The following is a 19,918-nucleotide window of genomic DNA, read 5'->3' on the forward strand; positions in this document are numbered from 1 at the left end:
TACACCACCAACTCACCCCAGAGCAGCCACTTTTCTTGGCTTTTCCATGGGTATTAGGCCACTTAAAGCAGCAGAAGGCCCCACATCGGAATCCGAGACGTCGCACAGTCTGTCTTCGGGCTTAGATGCCGCCTCTGAGGTGCTTCCGTTCGCCGAGAGTCTGGGGGAGCCGTGCCTGCTGATGGGCTTCACGTTTCCTAGGCAGCCTGTGGGAAATCAGGGCAGGGCTGTCGTGGAGCCAGCCAGGGTATGAGGCTGGGCTTCTAACCCGACAGCAAGCCAGCCCGGGAGAAAGACTACGCTCTCAGCCAAAGCGGAGTGTTCCCCAGACACACACTCTGTAGAGCCTCCGTGCACAGGAGCAGTCAACACCAGAGAGGTCTTCTCCCCGGCACACCCAGCTGGAGGGCTACGAGTTGCCCCATCCGTACCTTCAGAGGACACCTGGCAGTCTCCCTTGGCGCGAAGATGGCCGTCCCCGCAGTCCATGGCTCTCCGGAGAGACAAACTGCCCGTCGCCCCCACCCGGCCAGCTTTGGCCAAGTGGCTCTTCTTATTCGCAGCTGCAAAACAATCAACCACTCGGCACCTGAGCATAATCTGCTTTTTGTTTTAAAGGCACGAGGCAAGCAGACAGACAGTTACTGCTCAGGTTCTTTCTCTGGAAGACAGACCACGGCCTTCCCTCTTTCCTGTCAATCAGGGCTTCTCCAGCCTGATGTTTTGGCCACCATGGTGACTGCCCATTGTGGCAAGGGCTGACGGGAGCTCTCGTGCAGCCACATCTGAGAACCCCTGCTCTAGGCGAGGCCCTTGGAGGTAGACTTCTTCGTCTCCCCTTCTTCAGGAGGTGCTCTCCTCCTCTGCAAACTCTTGTGCGGCCCTTCTCAGCTGCTCCTGGAGTTCTTCAGTACCCAAGTGCACCCCGGAGACGAGAGCCACGCCGATTCAGCTTGTTCGCCCAGGGCCGGCCTATCAAAAGGCCCACGCAAAGAGTCGCTGTGCACTGTTTTCCGCCTGGGCCTGCCCAGTGTGTGACCCACCAAACCAAACTCTGCCTCCTCCCAGCAGGCTGATCAACAACAGACCCCTGCAGGGTCACCAGACAGACCCCTGCAGGGTCACCAGAGGCAGCTGGCGGCTTGGAGGGTGTGTGTGTGTCAACAGTTGTGCAGGCCAGTGTGGTGCCATGGTTAGAGTGCTGGACTAGGGCCAGGGAGACCCAAGTTCAGATCCCCGTTTAGCCATGCTTGCACTGGGTGACTCCGGGCCAGCCACTTCTCTCTCTGTCTCATCGGCCTCACCAGGTTGCTGTGGGGTTCAACCATCAAGCACACCGGTCTGGGCTCCTTGATGGAAGAGCAGGAGATAACGGTAGTCATCCACGTAGGCCTGCTCTGGACCTTGAAGGCCAGGGAGGAACAGCACTGGCCACCTCTCTCTTCCCCACGCTCTCCTGGATTCCGATCCAGCTCAGCCTCTTTCCACAGCCCCAAGTCCAGGGATTCTTAGAACCCCACACTCCACAACCTGCAACCACCAGTGCTCGTATGGAACCAGCAGACTCATTTCCATGCTGCACAGAAGATCCATTTCAAGACGACAAACTTGCAGGGGCGACCAGCCCATTCTCAGAAGACACTGGATTTGGGAGGGCCACGTGGTGTGTGTGTGTGTGTGTGTGTGTGTGTGTGTGTGTGTGTGTGTGTGTGTAAAAAAGGAAGACTCAGGAGTGCCCTCCTCACTGGGAAAGCAGCTTCCTAGTTCTGCCGAGAGAACTCAACCTCACTCCAAGCTCCATCACCGTTTTTAGAAAGCAAGTCAAATCTTAGTTTTTTACCCAGGCTTTTAAATGAGTGTTTTGTTTGCTGCTGCTGTGTATCTTATCGTTATATTGTGCTTCTTAACTTCTATATTTTTATATTTTAATTCTTACTGTGCAGTTTTTATGGTTAGATTATTGTAATGAAAGGTAGTATAGGCATTAAACGGCGAGGCTTGCCCAAGGCTGCCATTCTTCTCAGCCAGCCAGCCCCCAGCCCCTCTTACCATTCCGGATGTAGCAGCCAGACAGGGAGGACTTGGTCAGGAGCTCCTGCAGCTTGCTGTAGCTCTCAGCCCCACATGCAGCCAGGGCCGCCTGGTCGCCAGGGAAGTGAGCCGCCGTCGGCCCGTCGGAAGAGGTGGCGTTGCTGCTCCGGACCTCCGAGAGCTGGTTCTTCACGTCCGACATCTTGCTGCGGACTTCGGCCATCTGGCTCTTCAGTCTCTTCAGCATCTTCAAGTCCGGCGGGACCCGCCACATGGCCTGGTGCCTCCGCTGATCCCTCTCCTTCAAGGAATAGGAGACTGGAGGAGGAGGGAGCAGCAGCGTTAGAGGGCCCGCACACAGATGGAAAAAATGAGAGAGAACACTGCCTGCAATCTAGGGAGGGAAAGAAGTGTGCACACACACACACACACACACACGAGAGCATCCCTTTCCCTTCCGCTCTGATAAGTCAGCCCAACCGTCATTCACCCCAAACACCAACAGAGGCCCAGCCTGGTCTCTCTCAGAGGGCGGGTTCCGTTGACAGGTCTCTGCAAGCGAGAGGGACAGCTGACCTTCAGCGGCAGGAAGAGGCGTAAGGTTAAGCCACCGCCGTTGCCCTGGCATGCGTCCCGTGAGGTGAGTGGGCAGCTGGTATTCTAAAAATGCACCAGCCCACTCCTCCTCTTGCCTCCCAGGTGTGCCGAGGAGAGGGACAGACAGCTGTCAGCTTCCCCAGCAGTGGAAAGAGACGCTTCTGGACACTTTTAAGCAGAGTGCTGGGATCCAAGACTCCCACTCCCATCATCCCCGGCCACAACAGCCTTCAGCACACAATGGTCACGGGGATGCTGGGAATCGGCAGCCAGCACCCTCTGGGGACCTGCGGCTGGGACCATCTGTCCAGCACCAGACATTCTTGCCATTCCTGGGGAATTTACGGCCAGGAAATGTTCCCCCCACCACCACCGGCGGGCAGCAGCCCCCTGGCCAGCTCGGCACCCTTACCTCGGTTCTGTAGCAGGGAGCCCGGGGGGCGGGGCTGCAGGCCCCACAGGGTTTCCATCCCGTTGCGGTCCTTCAGGTCCAGCAGGTGGATCAGGATCAAGGGGTCTATGTCAAGCAGGCTGCCACTGGCCGGAGAGCCCAGCGTGCCGCCTCCTCCCCGCCTCGACATGCGGCTGCTGCTGCTGCTACTGGTGGGATAGCTGTGGCTCCCGCCTGGAGGAGGAGAGGAGGAAGAGCAAGGTGTCTGTGCCCAGCACTCTGTGCCCACACCACGGGGCTTCGGGAGCCCTTTCACTCACATCTGCTCCAGAATCGAGGGGGGGCGTCCACATATCGGACAGACTGACCCTGAAGTCCCTGCGAGTGATCGGGGAGCAGTTCACACATGATTTGGGTTTTTCACTTCGGCGGGTTAGAGTGTAGCCCGATTTATATCCGGGATTTAAAAAACCCACTATTTGCATCGGTTCTTTGGGACAACTTTGCGTTCACAGTCAAGCCTCCCAGTAAACTCGCGGTAAAGCCTGTTGTGTGTAAAGGTCCCAGCGGCGAGGGGAGGGGGCACCAGGGCGCTTCCCAGATTAACCCTTGCCACAGAGTCACTAGGGATCTGCCAAGTGTGCTTCCGTACTTCCTGTGTGGGGACACCATGGGACACTCTGTACAGCCCCAGCTCTCCGGGCAGAAGGGAAGGGAAGCTTTCCTGCCCCCCCCAGACTGCGGCAAGCGGTGGCTTTTGCAGCCTTGCCCCAACTCATAAGCGAAAGCCCAGAAGCGCCACCGCGTCTTCCATTCCAAAGGGTCTTGTTTCGCTACCCAAGGGCCTTTAGCAGGAATCGGGGGAGAAGGGATGGATTCCCTCCCACAGCGAGAGACCAGAAGGTGGGAGGAAGCAGGGCATAATCCCAGCATTTCCTCGAAGCAGCACAAAGTGGGGCTCTCAAAGGCAGGAGCTGGGTGATGGGACTACAAATCCCATCACCCCCCAAAGGCCCTTGGGAGCGGTAGTGCAGCAACGTCTGGGGACTCAAGGTTGGGAGGCCCTACTGCACTTCGAGGCAAATTTCGCCAGGTGTGGGTGGCGTAGAACAGCAAGCTACTGGGAGAGAGGGAGATTCCTCTCGACTGAGTGGGTGACAGACAGACAGACAGCACTGAGTCATGACTCTGCAGGCAAACCCGAAACATGAAGAGCGAGCGGAACACAGCCACCTTGTCTGGCAGACATCATATCTCCCGTAGAGGGGGTGGTATTAATCAGCTAAATGTGAATTAATTTCCCGGCGCAGAAGGAATTTCTATCAGAGGTATAATTTGCCTGTCGTCTGCCAGTGATTACTATCCGAGGCACAATAGGATTGAGACAGTGAGGCAGAAAACCGGGATACAAACACATCAGCGCCCACCCACCCCGGGATAACTGACAGGTCTCAGCGACAATATTTCCTGACAGAACTTGCCAGCACTGGCTTCTTCTTCTTCAGCCGCCATGGAAGAGCTTGTGGATTGAGAGATCCCAGGAAAGGACAGTGAACTGGCAAGGCATCATTCCCTTGAACTCTTCTCTGCTTAGAGTTTCCAATAGTCCACCCTGTCCCCATCAGGAAATTTACACAGCAAGAACAGGACACCCTTTAAAAAGGAAGGCTGGATCTGCTGAAGACCAAGGGACAGGTGTTCTCCTCCAGCACAAGGGAGAAGGACAGATGGGCTAGTCTTCTGCCCAGGGGCCAGAAGGCAGCTGTGTGAGAGCCTCACGGTGAGCCTCCCCTGACTGTGGGCTCAAGGGAAGGATGCTCTACATGGCCATCCTCTCTGATGATGGTCCAAGATTGCAGCAGTTCGAAAAAAGGAACACCCTGCAGAAGGTGCAGCTCTGAGTCGCCTGCGAAGTGGCAGCCGCAGCAAGGAGGGAGAACGAGAGAGAGAAAGGGGATCAGGCTGGGTGCCAAGAGGCAGCCTTCTGGAAAGAACGCCAGCTCCTACCTGAGGCACCCGCTGTGGCAGACGCGGCAGCTTCCTCCACAAGGTTGCCTTCCTCCAGCTCCATGTTGTGACTGTATTCGACATCATTCTCCCCAGACCTGGAGGCAAGACACACACAGGCACACACTGATTCATCAGAGATCAGACTCGTGGAAACACTGGCCAACAACTTGGCGTTTTGCAATGAAAAAAGTCCACTGACATTCAGCCAAGGACAGCTGAAGGCGTCACATTTCAAGGACCCCCCTGCCTTTTAAAAGAGCCCACTTGGCCACTGGGGCTGGGTGGGGATGGCGGGAGTCGTCGTCCAACAGCAGCTGGGAACCCAAGGCTGGGAACAGCTGACGCGCAGGATTGTGCTGCCAAGAGTTGTAGTCAACAAGACCTGGGAATCCCTGTTAGAGGGGACATTGGAGCAAACCACCCCCACCCCCACCCCCGGCTCATTCGAAGGGAGTCTCAGTGGCAGCTTGTCCTCAGAGGTTTAGAAGAGGCAACGTTTCCTTCACAGGCCACGGTGGGCCAAGTGCCAGCCAGAAGCCCCAGGCAGCTCGCTGAGAGGGCCAGAGCCTCCCTCCCTCCCAATGGACAGAGACCCCCGCCACTTACATGGTCTCCTCGTCAATGTCGTTTTCTTCCGTGTTGCTGGTGGCCGTTGAGCTGGCCGAGGAGCTGCTGCCGTCGAGGGGGTTGGCCTCTTCCTCCCCGGCAAGGTCGACATCAAAGTCCCCATCCGAGAGCTCGTGCTGGAGCAAGAACAGCACACTCAAGGCACGCCCAGCTCTCCCTCCCCGTTCCTCCGGCCAAGCTGCTCTCCTGCAGCGGAGGCAGATGCCGGGCTTAGGAAAACCCTGCGGACCAGGGCGGGAGAGGGAGAGGCTTACGTGGGAGTCCCCGTGCTGCCTTTTCTCCTCCTCTTCGTCCTGGGCGTCTCTGGGCAATGCTGTGCTGGCCACCGCCTCAAGAAGCACTTCCGAAGGGAGCCCGGACTTCTTGGGTCTCGTCTCGGGGCCATCGTCACTCTGAGGACTGAGGTGGGTGTCCGGAGGAGACATGCCGTGGGATTTCTGGGTACGGGAAAGCTCGATTGCAAGCCTCTTAATTTTTTAAACAGAAAAACACACGCACACATATGTGCAACAGGGAAGACGCTGTTCCGAAGCAGCAGCATTTAACCCTTGCTAACCGGGCAAAGGGCCACCTTCCAGGCGGTGGGTCTCATCTATAGCAGGGGGGTGAGCAACTTCCCTCTTACTTCCATCACAACACCCTTCCCAGTGACTATTGCTGGTCCCTCTTGCGCCTTTCCCCGCCTTTTTTTAAATTGCAAGCTGCACACTAGTTAAATTGTTCTGCAGGGAAGTTGCTAGCGGATTGTGGGGGGAACCAAACTATTCAGTGCTTCTGAGAGGCTAGAATCTGCACGAGGTCAGTGCTCTGACTTTGCCTCCTCTCAATCCAGCTCTGCTGGAGGGAGGTAATTCTGCTACATCTCTGCCCTGGGCGCTTTCTAGATAGAAAGGTTCATTTTGGTCATTGACCAGCAATAATATTCAAAGAGAGCCAGGGTGGTGTAGTGGTTAGAGTGCTGGACTAGGACTGGGGAGACCTGAGTTCAAATCTCCACTCAGCCATGAGACTTGCTGGGTGACTCTGAGCCAGTCACTTCTCTCTCAGCCTAGCCTACTTCACAGGGTTGTTGTGAGAAAAAACTCAAATATGTAGTACACCGCTCTGGGCTCCTTGGAGGAAGAGCGGGATATAAATGTCAATAATAATAATAAAACAACGGCCAGATTTTACAGAGTACATAGCAAAACCTGGCCACATTCCATGACACTGTGTCTTTAAAATTTGACAGCAAGTGGGGAGTGCATTTAGCCGAGCAAGGGTCATGGCTCTTGGCACTTTTTAGATTACACGCTGTTCAGCAGTAAAACGCTTCAGCTTGGCAGGATCGTTTTGAAAACTTAAATCACTTATGCAACCCTCCTACAACAGGAAAAGACAGCTATTGTTTTGCGACGCACATGCAACGTTGTAGGGACAAAACACAAGGCTAAAATCCAAAAGAAGGCATGGGAAAAGTGAACGGCATCTTGCTGTCAAGCGCAGGGACTGCGACGTCAAAACACAGGCAGTACAGAAGCACACTTCACGGACACTAGTCTCACTGTTGTGGCATGTAATGTGGAAATTGCCCTGAGTGAGACTGCACATCATTCTGTGACATCCAAGGCACAGATTTACCTGCCGTCAAGGGAGGCACAGCCAGAGACTGGCTCCTCTGGGGGCTGGTACCAATCATAAAATCCAGCCATTTCTGTTTGTCTCCCATTTTAATCCAGTTTTTCTTTTTTTTTTAAAGCACCTCATATATCTGAAGTCTTGGAAACACAAACAACAGAGGACAAAAGGAGCATCCATGGAGTCACTGTTCAACTGGCATCCTAATACACCTTCCCAAAGGGAGCAGACACACCTGTGGCCAGAGGCAACACTACCCCCCATGTCCCCCAAGTTCAGCTCCCCGCCTGAGCATACCTCTTTAAGGTTATTTATTTGCTGGACGTAGCTTGTCTGGGCAGCTTCTAGCTGAGAAATGTACCAGTGCTGGTCCCGACATTTCTGGAAGAAAGTAGGAGAACGCACCTGGAACCTTTGGAGAGAGGAAGACATAAGTAAATGTAAAGACATAATGAAGACGTAAGTATAAGTGAAGTAAAGTTGTACCGTCAAGTCAGTGTCAATGGAACCTCTTCAATGTCTTCAAACCCACATCACTCCTGTCTTGAAAGAGCTACACTGGCTCTTTCGGGCAAAATGCAAGGTGCTGGTTATAACCTATAAAGCCTGAAACAGCTTGGGCCCTGAGTATTTAAGAGAACGTCTTCTTCACTATGAGCCCCACCGCTCATTGAGGTCATCAGGAGAGGTTCGTCTGCAGTTGCCACCAGCTCAACTGGTGGCTACTCAGGGACAGGTTTTCTCTGCTGTCCTGAGGCTGTGGAATGCGCTCCCTGCTGAAATAAGAGCCTCCCCATCTCTGACAACTTTTTAAAAGGCAGTCAAGGCACATTTGTTCACCCAGGCTTTTAATTAGATACAGTTTTAATAGTCTGTCATTTGTTTTTGCCTCTTTACTCAGTTACGCTACCTAATGGCGCAGCGGGAAAGTAACCTGCCTAGAGAGCAAGAGGTTGCCAGTTCAAATCCCCGCTGGTATGTTTCCCGTTCTATGTTCCCCATAATATGTTCCCCATACTACGGGAAACTCCTGTATCGGGCAACAGCGATATAGGAAGATGCTGAAAGGCACCATCTCATACTGTGTGGGAGGAGACAATGGTCAACCCCTCCTGTATTCTACCAAAGACAATCACAGGGCTCTGTGGGCACCAGGAATCGATACCAACTCAACAGCACAACTTTACATTTGTTTTTATTAATTTTAACATTGTTTTAAATTTTAAACTATTGTAATGTTTTAACCTTTTTATTTGTATTGTTTTGTTGTACAACCAGAGTAAAACGTTTTGTTAGGTATACAAATATGTTAAATAAATAAATTAAAGATTCCCCCTCACCTTAAGATGACTGTGTCATTCTGCCTGTTCAAGTAGCCTTCATTAGCCAACAAGTCCAGCCGAAAGAACCGATTGTAGCCCCAGCACTCCCCGACTTCAAAATCAGATGCAAACTCCCGGATGATGTTCTTCGCAGGGTCGTTGGTGGACTGGTGGACCATTTCCACACGGTATTCATACCTTAAAGAGAGAAAATACACACACGCAAGCAGGAATTAAAACCATTTATGTACATCGGGCCTGAGCTTATGTGGAATCCTGCATTACTATTTTAGGAGTTCAGCTATATTAGGGAACGGCCTGGTCTACCACTGATCTGGTCTACCCTTCATTCCCTCCACCTTCTGCTACTGCTACCCTGGACTACCCTCTACCCTTCCTTCGCTGGCTTGGTCTACCCTCCACCTGGTCTACCCTCTAAGTTATGTTACCCTTCTTAGCAATTCTGTCATCAGACAGCAAGCAAAGCGTATTTCTAGCATTTGTCAAGTATGTACACACAGTTCAAGGCTATCATCTTGGCTATCAGACACCATAGATGGGCTAGTGCAAGGGTATCCCCAGATGCCACAGTCCAGCTAGCTCTGTGCCGTCTGCACCGGGGGCAGGCAGGCAGCTTTGGCTCTCCAACTGTTGCTGAACTACCTGGCTTGGGAGTCGAGTGCTGCTGGAGCTCTTGGGAATGTTCTAAAGCAGTCATTGTCGTGACGTGATCTCCTAGCATCCATGCTTTGTTTGGAAGTGTCCACATTTAAAAGAACTTACTCTCGCACTTGACAAAGGATCACTTCTGAAACAGTGGCCACTGGATCACCACTGTGAACTTTTATATGCGATCCTTCATTTTTCATATGGATTTGTCATATCTGTACTTTTTATTGCCTTTAGTCATGTGTGTGCGCGCGTGTGTTACAGTCATTGTATCAATTGCTTGTACCTCATTCATGGTATATCAGAGGTGATGTGCGTTCACAGTAGAGATTTTTTTTTTTTTTTGCTGCGTTTTGTAATTATTTAGTGGAGATCTCTTGAAACGACCCGGAACCGGCATGGTCCTCAGGAAAGAGCTTTAGATTCCAGTATGTACACAATACACACTCATTTTCCTCCATGCATCTCAGTTACATTGCATTTGACCAGAATGCCTTCCACAGTGGGTAAAAAATAGCCACTGAAGACAGACTGCTAAGCTCCTACTGGTCCCTGGCTGAGCAAGATGGCAGCTGTGGCCCCACAACAGCTGGACAGCCCAAGTGGGGCACCCCTGGTGTGGTCCTCAGAGCTGAGCGAGATGGACCCGTAGTCTGACTCGATGCAAGGCAGTGCCCTCCTATGCACGGCATTGCCTGCACTGACCCAGGGGACTCCAGGATCTCAGAAGAAAGAGACGCCCTCCCTGGAGATGCTGCTGCCAGGAACTGGGCCTGGGGCCTTCTGCACACAAGGCAGATGCTCTCCCACTGAGTTGACTATGACTCCCAGCAATCCAGCAATGGCCTTTGGCTGAGGATTCTGGGAGTTGTAGTCAACAACCATCTGGGAATCCCTGTTACAGGGCACACTGGTCCCTCCCAGAACTCTAACCCATGTGCAACGGGTCTAAGGGCAATAGCTACCGTAGCATTTCCCCTTACTTGGATGTTTCCGGCAATCCAGCTGACAGCTCGAGAAACACAGATAGGTAGTAGCCACGGACCACTCCATTTCCATCCTTTAAAACAAAAAGCGTGGGGTCAAAAGGCAAATTAGGTCTGTGAGTGGTCAAGAGGTATGTCAAAGTCGGTTTCGCAGACTCCTGCAACGGTTGCGAACAGAGCCGAGAGAGACGCCTCTGCTGCCAACTCTCGTGCACATGCACTAGGACTCCAAATGTGTTCTTGCCAGGAGCAAATGGGCCGTGAAGGGGGGCAGGGAGAGGAGAGGAGAAGGCCTGCCCCCACCCACCCCGCCAGCATGCCTGGAAAACAGGGGTGTGCACTCCAGCTTTAGTCCAGGCTGTCAGTCAGTTTTCAGGGAACAGCCGGGGCATCCTGACAGAGGGCTTTCCTCTGGTGTGTCTAAGACACCCTAAGCAAGAGAGCTCTCTCCTCACAGAGTCCCAAATCTTCATCCCGGGCAATTAAGCTGTAGCCGGAAGGCCTCCATTGCGGAGCGCTGTACCAGGGTATGTGGCAGGCCAAGCAGTCCTGCAATGCACCCGAGAGGAAGGGGACCCCATTGTCGCCCCAACTCACTGGATAAACCTTCAGCCTCCAGCAGAGCCCAGAAACTTGAAGAGGTGGGCTGTAAACGGGATCTGCCCGCTGGCGCAGAGTGCTGTGGAGACATGAGGAAGACCATTCAGTGCCCTTCACCACAAAGAGAAGACGGCTTGTTCTCCACTCTACATGCTGAGCCTTGAATATCCGCGACATAATTCCCCATTAGAAGTGTTCTTCCAGTACATCCCACAGAATGTTTTCCCTTCTCGGGTTTCATTCAATCCCAGATGCATGGTGTGTGTGTGTGTGTGTGTGTGTGTGTGTGGGGAGAGAGAGAGAGAGAGAGAGAGAGAGAGAGAGAGAGAGAGAGAGAGAGAGAGAGAGAGCGCGAGCGCTGGCCACATAAACTCGGCTGGAGGATTTCATCCCTGGAAGGGGGAGGGAGCAGGCCTGTCACACATATTCTGTCAATCTCTTCGCTGCCATGAAGAGTTGCTACCAGATCGTAAGAACATCAGGGGAAGCGCTGCTGGATCAGGTCAAGGGCCCACCAGGTCCAGCACCCTGCCTCACACGGTGGCCAATCAGGGACATCAGCAGGGGAAAGAGGGCAAACCTACAAGCAGGGGAAAGAGGGCCAACTCCCGCCCCACCCACCCGCCATAGCGGGTTCCTCAGGGGCCTGCCACTTCTGATCGCGAAGGAAAGAGACAGCTCCCAAGGCTAGTAGCCATTGATAGCCCTATGATCTTGTCTAACGCTTTTTTAGAAACCATCTAAACTGGTGGCCATCACCACATCTGGCAGCAGCGAATTCCATCGTTCATGCAAGGCCCTCTTCTGGTAGCAAAAGGCTTGCATGGGAAATGGGCCCATCACCCCCTCTCAGTGTGTCCTGGAGCCCTGCATCCAGCCGAGTCCTGGCAGCACACCCAGGCCAGCCGGAATCCACAGACCTACCTGAAGTTCTCCAAGACAAAGGTCGTCGAATCGTACGCTGGCACTAACTCACTGCAAGGAGAAAAACAGCTGGTGAGTCACAAAGATCAGGACGGACAAGAGCCACTTGGAAGAGGGCAGACGCAGAAGGTGCCCACCCAAGAAGCGGAGGGAAGCTCCCAAACTTCATCTATCTCCTCCTCCTCCTCCTCCTCCCCCCTTTCTCAAACAAGCAGCTGGTCAGATAGCCAGTGCTGCAGCAAAAGCAGCCACACTCCTCTGTTCGTGACAGGACAGAGCCCCGGCCTCTTGGATCTCGCAATGCCTGGGAGATGCCAAGTGCAAGACACACACCGCTGTCCGGATCCAGATGAAGCAAGTCATGACTAATGGGTCTCACTTCTTGCAAGGGTGCTTAGTCGTGACTCCCTTCGTCTGGATCCGGCCCAGTGTTCTCTCTGGGCTATGGGGAAGGGGAAGGAGTGTGTGGGTCTGAGGCCCACTCCCAAACTCTCTCCAGCAGTCTTCCCTCTAACAGGGAATCTCAGATGTTGTGGACTACATCCCATAATTCCCAGTCAGAGGCCATCACAGTCGGGGATGCTGGGAGCTGTAATCCACAACATCTGGGAATCCCTGTGAGAGGGGATGCTGCTCCCCAGATGCCACAGAGGGAAACCACATCTGAACAGGCCCCAGGTCAAGGATGCAAACCCAAACTTATGTTTTAGACCAATGGTTCTCCAACTCGGGTCCCCAGATGTTGCTATTCGACTACAACACCCTTGGGCCACTGTGGATGATGCGAGTTGTAGTCGGACATCATCTGGGAACTCAAAGTTGGAGAACACCCAAACTGGCCATGGGAACAGAGCAAAAACCCCTCCCCACAAGCCTCTAAGAAGGGAGTGGGATCTCCAGGCACACCTTGCACAGGACAGGGGGACTTCTGTACGAAAAGATAGAACCATGCCCAGTCATCCCTTGCCAAACGCAAGGGTTCCGTACCGTTCAGGGAAAACCTCGCAGCTGGCGAATTTGCAGTTGGAGAGCAACAGAAATACATTGGAAACAGGGGGTTAGGGGAATTGTGGTGGGGAAAAATCCGAAAAATACGGTGAGAAACAGAAAGAAGTCACCCCGAGCCCCGGAAATTGCAAAAACCCAAACCCAATTGCCCAAACATCTCGCCAAGCCACGGGTACTCGGGCCGCAGCTGGCAAGACCTGCCATAGTTTCCCAGACACGGCCGTGGTGCCTTCACACCTTCAACTGCAGACGGGACGCTGTGGGCACGCGGCACGCGACGAGAGGCTCCTCAGTCTTTCACAACCACCCTGAAGCCCAGCAACAAAGCAGCCCATATTAAAGGAGGCGAGGCCGCACCTTGTGAAGTCTGGAGGGACCGGAGTGGTGACAAAAGAGGCCATGGGCTTCCGGTGGACCTGCTGGAACATCATCAGGATCTCGGAGCTCTTGGAGATGAGTTCGCTTTTACTGCAGGAACGCAGCTGCAAAGGAGGACAAGGAGAGAGCCGTCAGGCCCATCTGGAAAACGTCCACTCTGTGAGCAGCTCCTATGCTAGGCTCAAGAGGAAGCTCCCGAGGGTGCTCCTGGCAGCTTGTGGAACGTGGCTTGAAAGAGGCCAGGCAGGGCATGAGAGCTGGCCTTGGGGTAGCGAGCATGAATGGTCCCCTTTGCTAAGCAGGATCTGCCCTGGTTTGCATTTGAATGGGGGACATGTGTGAGCACTGGAAGATCTTCCCCTTAGGGGATGGGGCCACTCTAGGAAGAGCATCTGAGGTTCCCAGTTCCCTCCCTGGCAGCATCTCCAAGATCGGGCTGAGAGAGACTCCTGCCTGCAACCTGGGAGAAGCCGCTGCCAGTCTGTGAAGACAAGACAGAGCTAAATGGACCAAGGGTCTGATTTGGCAGAAGGCAGCCATGTTCCTAAGCTGTCCCGAAAGGGACCGAGTCAGTAGCAATAGAGGACTGGTGGTGTCTAGCACCGCAATAAATGATGCAGATTCTAGGGTTCAAGTTTGCCAGGCTGGACACACCGAATACTGCTGCTGCCCCTCAACTTCAGCACAGAACATCATTGCATTAGTGGCCATGGCACTCCAAAGACCAACAGACAGACAATGCTAGCTGCTTTTCAGGTTAGTTACTCAGAGACTAAAAATGCTGAGTATAGAAGCAGTAGGAAATTGGGGGGCGGGGGGAGCTCAGTCAATCCATCCAAATGTATTTCGACCCATAGGCCCCAAGTTCTAGAGAGTCCAAGCAGAAAAACGGAAAAGTCGTATAATTTGTTTACATTTATAAATAAATAAATACATATAAGTAAATAAATAATGAATTAATGACTAAATAAATAATAAATAATAGCGTCAGGAACCCTGCTAACTGAGCAAAGAGACACCTTTTAAAGTGGTGATTATCTTATATTTAGCAGGAGGAGAGCAACTGGCCCTAACCATCCCCAGCACAGCATCTCTCCAGTAGCTGTTGCTGGTATCTGCCTTATGTTTCTTTTAGAATGTGAGCCCTTTGGGGACAGGGGACCATCTTATGTATTTTTCTTTGCAAAGCCCTTTGTGAACTTTGGTTGAAGAGCAGTATATAAATATTCATAGGAGGAGGAGGAGAAAAAATGGAACCTGGAATCCTCTGCATGCAACCCTGTAGCTCAACAGGTAGAGCCGGTGCTTTGCAGGCAGAAGGCTCTGGGTTCCATCCTTGGCATTTTCAAGTATTACCAATAAATGATCATATTTATATATTACTTTTGAACAAAGTTTTCAAAGCAGTTTACATAGCAAAAGATACAAGAAAATAGCTCTCCATCTCTAAAGGGCTCATCCTCTTGAGAACAAAATGCCTCAGCTCCCCAAGGAGCCATCAGCAACAGCCACATGGAAAAGACCATGCTGGGTCGGACAGGGCCAGTTGCTCTCCCCCTGCTAAACATAAAGGAACCACTACTTTTAAAGGTGCCTCTTTGCCCAGTCAGCAGAGGTAAAGGGAAGCTGAGGCGCACCCTAAACCTGAAACCCTGGGAAGCCACTGCCAGTCGAGGTAGACAGAACTGAGTTGGGTGGACCAATGGCCTGACAGCAGAAGGCAGCAACATCTATGTCCAAAGATTTTTCCGAGTGTCCACGTGACTCACTGAAGCCTACTTCCAGACAGTCAACCCATGTGCTATTTTGTGCATGAGAAACAACAAGCTCATCTGGCATCAAATGGCATTTCCATCACCTGGTGTTCCACTTCTTGCAGGAGGGACTCCAGCAGTTCCGTTTCTTGAGTGAGGGATGTCTTTTGGCCTATTTTAGGAGAACAGAAAGAGAGTCCAAATCATATGACTGCATTCCTTCATACGAGACTGCGGTGGCGTTGTACTCTCGAGCCAAACAGCATTTGGGAACACAAAGAATTTGGACCACATCTTAGAAGTCATCCGGTTCCCAAGTAAGAAAACATTCTTAAGTGTGTCAAAGAATGAAGCCCAAACGGGAAACTGGTCTCCCCTGCTAACTTGGCAAAGAGGCCCCTTTTTAACCTGGTCATACAGTAATTCTCTTTATTTATTTAGCATATTTTTATACCTCCCAAAACGCAACTTCTCTTTAATTTGGCAGAGGAAGAGTAACTGGCCCGATCCACCCCCAGCATAGTACCTCCAGTGACTGCTGCTGGTGTCTATCTTGTGTTTCTTTTTAGACAGTGAGCCTTTTGGGGACAGGGAGCCATCTCATTTATTATTTCTTTGTGTAAACCACTTTGGAAACTTTTCTTGAAAAGCAATATATAAATATTTGTTGTTGTTTCATTCAGAGTGATGTTGACATGGCTCTCATTTCACTGGGTCTGATCTTTTCACTCTCCCCACCCCACCCCCCGCCACCCTTTCAGAAGCTACAGCAGCACACCAGAGAGGAGCCTGTTCAGGGTGGCAATCAAGCTTAAGGTCTCTGGCACAAAACGTGGCCTGTAAGTCATACTTTCTGCCCACATTGTACGATTCAGCTTGAGTAGTGCTGGCCTGTAATCCACCGTCGCTGCTGCAAAGGATTGCCAGGAGAGCGAGAGGGGAACAGGTCTGGGCACCACCAGCCTGGAGACAGAAGCAGTCCGAAAAGCAAAATATACAGGTCACAAGTGACCAGCTGAATAACAGTGGAGTATTTCGACAGCTCTGTTCAGGATAGAAATACTCCTGCATCCTTCAGCGATCCAACATATTCTGCTTCCAGGTCTGTTACAAGCTCCCTGCTAGGGCTCAGACCTGTGACTGCCCCCACAGTTTGGAGGCAGAACAAGCGATTACGCATGCAAGTCCCCAGGAGGCACTGACAGATTCATTTAGATTCCAAGGAGGAGACCCCCCCCCTTAACAAAAGCCAACTGACCCATTAGTGTTATCAGTTTGTTCTTCAGCTGGGTGTCCAGCCTGGCAATCATCATCTCCACGGCATTCCTGATTTCCCGAACACGCTCGTCTTTGGCGCTGCGTACGGCTTCTACATTCCTTTCCTAAAAGATATGCATGCCATTAATTTCCATCCAGAAAGGGGAAGCTCCCTTTAACACTGCCCTTTACAAAGAAATCCACATGGCATGAGAGAGAAAAAGCAGGTTCTGCAATGAGCTGATTCTTAAATGGATTATTTGATTGTCATAACCTGAACACAGCACAGGCTGGCCATCGCTCAGGCTCTATGACAACGTGACCCATTATGGACAGCCACTGTCCAGACACAAAGACTGTGGCAATCCCCCCAAGTAGACGGCACAGACGCTTCGCTTGTACTGCAAGGGCCAGTTAGCTGTGCTGCCCCCCTTCTGGCGATCCAGAGAGCATCACAGAAGGCATTTCCCAGCATGGCCGCTCTCTGTGGCAGACATGCTGCCCTGGTCCAGAACGGGGAGACGAGAGCTGCCCTTACCACTTCTTGCACCAAACTGATCAGCTCCATGAGTCTCCGGCGAAGCTTGGCCACCTCCTCGTTCACTTTGGTGACGTGCTGCTCATAGATTTCAGCGAGTGGCTTAAAGGTATGCCCTCCGTGCTATCAAAAAGACAGACATTTTTTAGCTTTGTGGTTCCAGACCAGAATCCTTCCCTTTATTTGAGAGAGAGTCTAAAAAAAGTCAGACTGAGGCGCTCTTACTCCTGGACTTCAGGGCTGAAGTCCAGGGCCTCCATAGCCCCTGGGGCCACCCAAATCCTCTTTAGTCTGTCCCAGGTGGTTTGGTCGCCCAGCAGAGCATGATAAAACTTAATTTTCAGGGTGGGGGGCCTCCAAAGGCCTTTAGGTCCAGGCTCCAAAATAACCTAGGTGCACCCTCTGCCCAGAGATTCCTATTGGAAAAAAAGCCCATGGCCCTGCGTGTATTGAGAAGCTCCAGATCTGGCTTCTCTTCCAGCCTCACTTCCTGCAGAAAGTTATTGGGAGTCCAAACCCTGGCCTCAAGTGGAATCTGGTATTCACCAGGCAGCTCTTCAGCTAATTGAAGAGAAACTGGCTGGACACTCAGAATACGTAGCTGCCCAGAGTTACCCTTTCAGCAAAAGAATAGATTAGCTACCCCAGGCATGCCTCTTATGGAATGTCCAATTCACTGGCTCAGCAGGTTTAAAGGGACTTTTCTTCTTCGTCAAAGCCCAGCCATCTCCATTAAGCTAAAGAGTTGTTGTTTTGTCAAAGAGCTTTTATTAAAAGAAATTAAGTTATTGCTTTCCTTAAGAACACAGAACATCCCCCTCTCCAGTCCTAAAGAGAAGGCTTCCTGTTCTCCTGGAGAAGGAGGCGGCAAGGTGCACCTATAATACAGGTGAACTTAAGCATACGTATCCTGCATGTAGACACAGATGTGTCAGTGCCAGCCAGAATGGAGCTAAACTGGAATCAACCAAAAACGGAAAATACAAGCTCAAGACAAAATGTTTGTTAAGCGAGTATCAAAACCATGCTTCCACTTCGGTTGGAAGCCACGGATCTAATCAGGTTTCTGTCCTTAAGCTGGACTTCTTCACAAAAAAGGCTTAAGAAAAAGTTTGTTTATTTATTTAGTTAAAATATTTATACCCCGCCCCTCCAATGCACTACTGCTTGGGGCAGCTCACAACAATAAGGTAGACACAAAATACAATAAAAGTAATAAAATTAACTAAAAATTTTTACGTCAGATTAAAAACCACAATTATTAGATTCAAATTAAAACTGAAAATTATAAAAAGCTAAAGAAGCTAAAGAACCTACCAGATATAACAAAATAATAATGGAGCATTAAAAAGCCTCCTTAAAAGATGCGTTTTGAGAGGTTTCTTAAAAACACTGAGGGAGGGAGCATGGCGAAGCTCTTCAGGGAGGGCGTTCCCAAACTGAGGGGCCACAACTGAAAAGGCCCTGTCTCTAGTCCCCACCAACTGGATCTCTGTTAGTGGCGGGGTCATGAGCAGGGCCTGAGATGAGCAGAGGGCCCTGGCAGATTCATATGGGCGAATGCGGTCCAACAGTTCCTCTCCATATTCAAAGTTCTTGCCTTTGGCCATTGTGGCTGCGAATTATGGGAGCTGAAGTCCAGCGGTTCTTAACTGTTTAAATGTTTTAACTGTTAATTAGTTTTATGCCCTTTTTATAGTTTTGATTTTAATTGTTAATTGATTTTAATTGTTTTTACTTTGATGCGAACCACCCTGAGCCATTTCTGGAAGGGCGGTATATAAATCGAATAAATAAAATAAAATAAATCTGGAGACCCCAATGGGAAAAGCCCTGGCTTCCAAGAGTACTTTATTGGAAACTGGAGTGACAGAGTGCCTCTCAGATCAGTGGCATCACTACTGGAACACAAAACAAAGGGGGTTAGAGACCTTTATCCGTGCACAGACCCAGGAAGCTGCTACGTACCATTCCTCCCCAAAGAGCACACTGGTGGCAGATGCATCTCTTGCATGTCCAGCAAAACACACTGAGCTTCTCGTGATGATTTTCACACCTTTCAAGAAGCAAAGAGAAGGGCTTGCAAAAAGGAGATCCACGGAAAACCAGCAGCGCATGCAAGTCTGATCCTCCACTGTCTTTTTAGTGCCATTGACAGGAATCATTTGACACGGTCAGCCTGGGAAGCTAGCTGAGCAGCTCTGCCGATTTGCTACACTAGGAATTTACTATTTCAGGTTCTCGCATTATGAACTCCCAGGCAAATCTGGGTCCCGTTCACGGCAAATGCTGGAAGTCCCTCAGACAAGTATTACCTTGAAAGAATCCCATCCATCCCATGTGCAAGAATCCCATGTGCAAGGAAGTTAAGGGGGAAAACTGCTGGAACGCTTTCAGGGAAAAAAGACATCCTGAGAAAGGCAACACTCTACAGCAGGGGTAGGCAAACCTTGGCGCTCCCACTGTGGCTGAACTACAACTCCCATCATTCCCAGCTGCAATAAACTGCAGCTGGGGATGATGAGAGTTGTAGTTCAGCCACAGCAGGCGCAGCAAGGTTGCCTGTACTGGTCAAAGACTGTAATAAAGCTTATCTATCTATCTGTTGCCAAGGCTGCCCACCCTCGCTGTACAGTATCAAAAAGGACAGTGTTCTTTGAGCCATCCAAGCACCTAAAAACCAAAGGCCTGAATCAACATTAAAAGGTTGGTTATGTCAGAGCCTGTGGCCCTTTGCAAGCCAAGAGAGGGCAGAAGGAACTGAAGATACTGGGCCGCCACCTTCCCAGACACAGGAAGCAATGCAGGGTGATCCTGGTTGCCGCCAAAGAGTAACACTACAGCAAGCACACCTAGACACTTCAGGTTATCAGGTAACTGTATAATGAACCGCTTATCCAGCCTACCCCACCACAGCATTTGCTATATACTTTAAAACAAACAAACAGTCCTCTTTTGGGCATACAGCAGTCATTTAAGTTTACTCTAACCCCCACATACTTGTCCTTTTCATTCTCCTCATGCTTGTTCAAGTTGCAGAGCTGGAGGGTGTCGAGCTGCTGGGTCACCTCCTCGGCCCAGCGGCAGTTGACCAGCTCTCGGAGCTGCAGCGGAGCCCTGCCAAGGAGAGATCCCCGCGTCAGACCAAAGGAAGCCCCGTCCATCCGACCACAGAGCAAAGCAACCCCCAGCAACAACAAGATGCATAT

The 19,918-nt window shown here is 51.3% G+C and overlaps 1 protein-coding gene across 5 annotated transcripts in view; it reads right to left on the minus strand.

The window, feature by feature from the left end:
• The window catches only part of TRIM37 (tripartite motif containing 37), a 30,020-nt gene that overhangs the window by 6,865 nt on the left and 3,237 nt on the right, over positions 1–19,918 (minus strand). For 4 of the 5 annotated variants that reach the window (XM_053275098.1, XM_053275095.1, XM_053275096.1 and 1 more), the window contains 18 exons: positions 19,710–19,826; positions 18,678–18,765; positions 16,710–16,832; positions 16,173–16,296; positions 15,019–15,086; positions 13,140–13,264; positions 11,775–11,825; positions 10,848–10,929; positions 10,248–10,324; positions 8,614–8,793; positions 7,571–7,685; positions 5,911–6,123; positions 5,636–5,772; positions 5,027–5,124; positions 3,041–3,253; positions 2,050–2,349; positions 432–563; positions 17–206 (listed from right to left, as the gene is read on the minus strand). In XM_053275098.1, coding sequence (XP_053131073.1) covers positions 17–206; positions 432–563; positions 2,050–2,349; positions 3,041–3,253; positions 5,027–5,124; positions 5,636–5,772; positions 5,911–6,123; positions 7,571–7,685; positions 8,614–8,793; positions 10,248–10,324; positions 10,848–10,929; positions 11,775–11,825; positions 13,140–13,264; positions 15,019–15,086; positions 16,173–16,296; positions 16,710–16,832; positions 18,678–18,765; positions 19,710–19,826 — 2,433 coding nt within the window. The remainder of the gene's footprint in view (positions 1–16; positions 207–431; positions 564–2,049; positions 2,350–3,040; positions 3,254–5,026; positions 5,125–5,635; positions 5,773–5,910; positions 6,124–7,570; positions 7,686–8,613; positions 8,794–10,247; positions 10,325–10,847; positions 10,930–11,774; positions 11,826–13,139; positions 13,265–15,018; positions 15,087–16,172; positions 16,297–16,709; positions 16,833–18,677; positions 18,766–19,709; positions 19,827–19,918) is intronic. The other variant, XM_053275097.1, reaches the window with a different exon arrangement.

The sequence above is a fragment of the Hemicordylus capensis genome, chromosome 12 (genome assembly GCF_027244095.1).
Source record: "Hemicordylus capensis ecotype Gifberg chromosome 12, rHemCap1.1.pri, whole genome shotgun sequence".
Lineage (NCBI taxonomy): Eukaryota > Metazoa > Chordata > Lepidosauria > Squamata > Cordylidae > Hemicordylus > Hemicordylus capensis.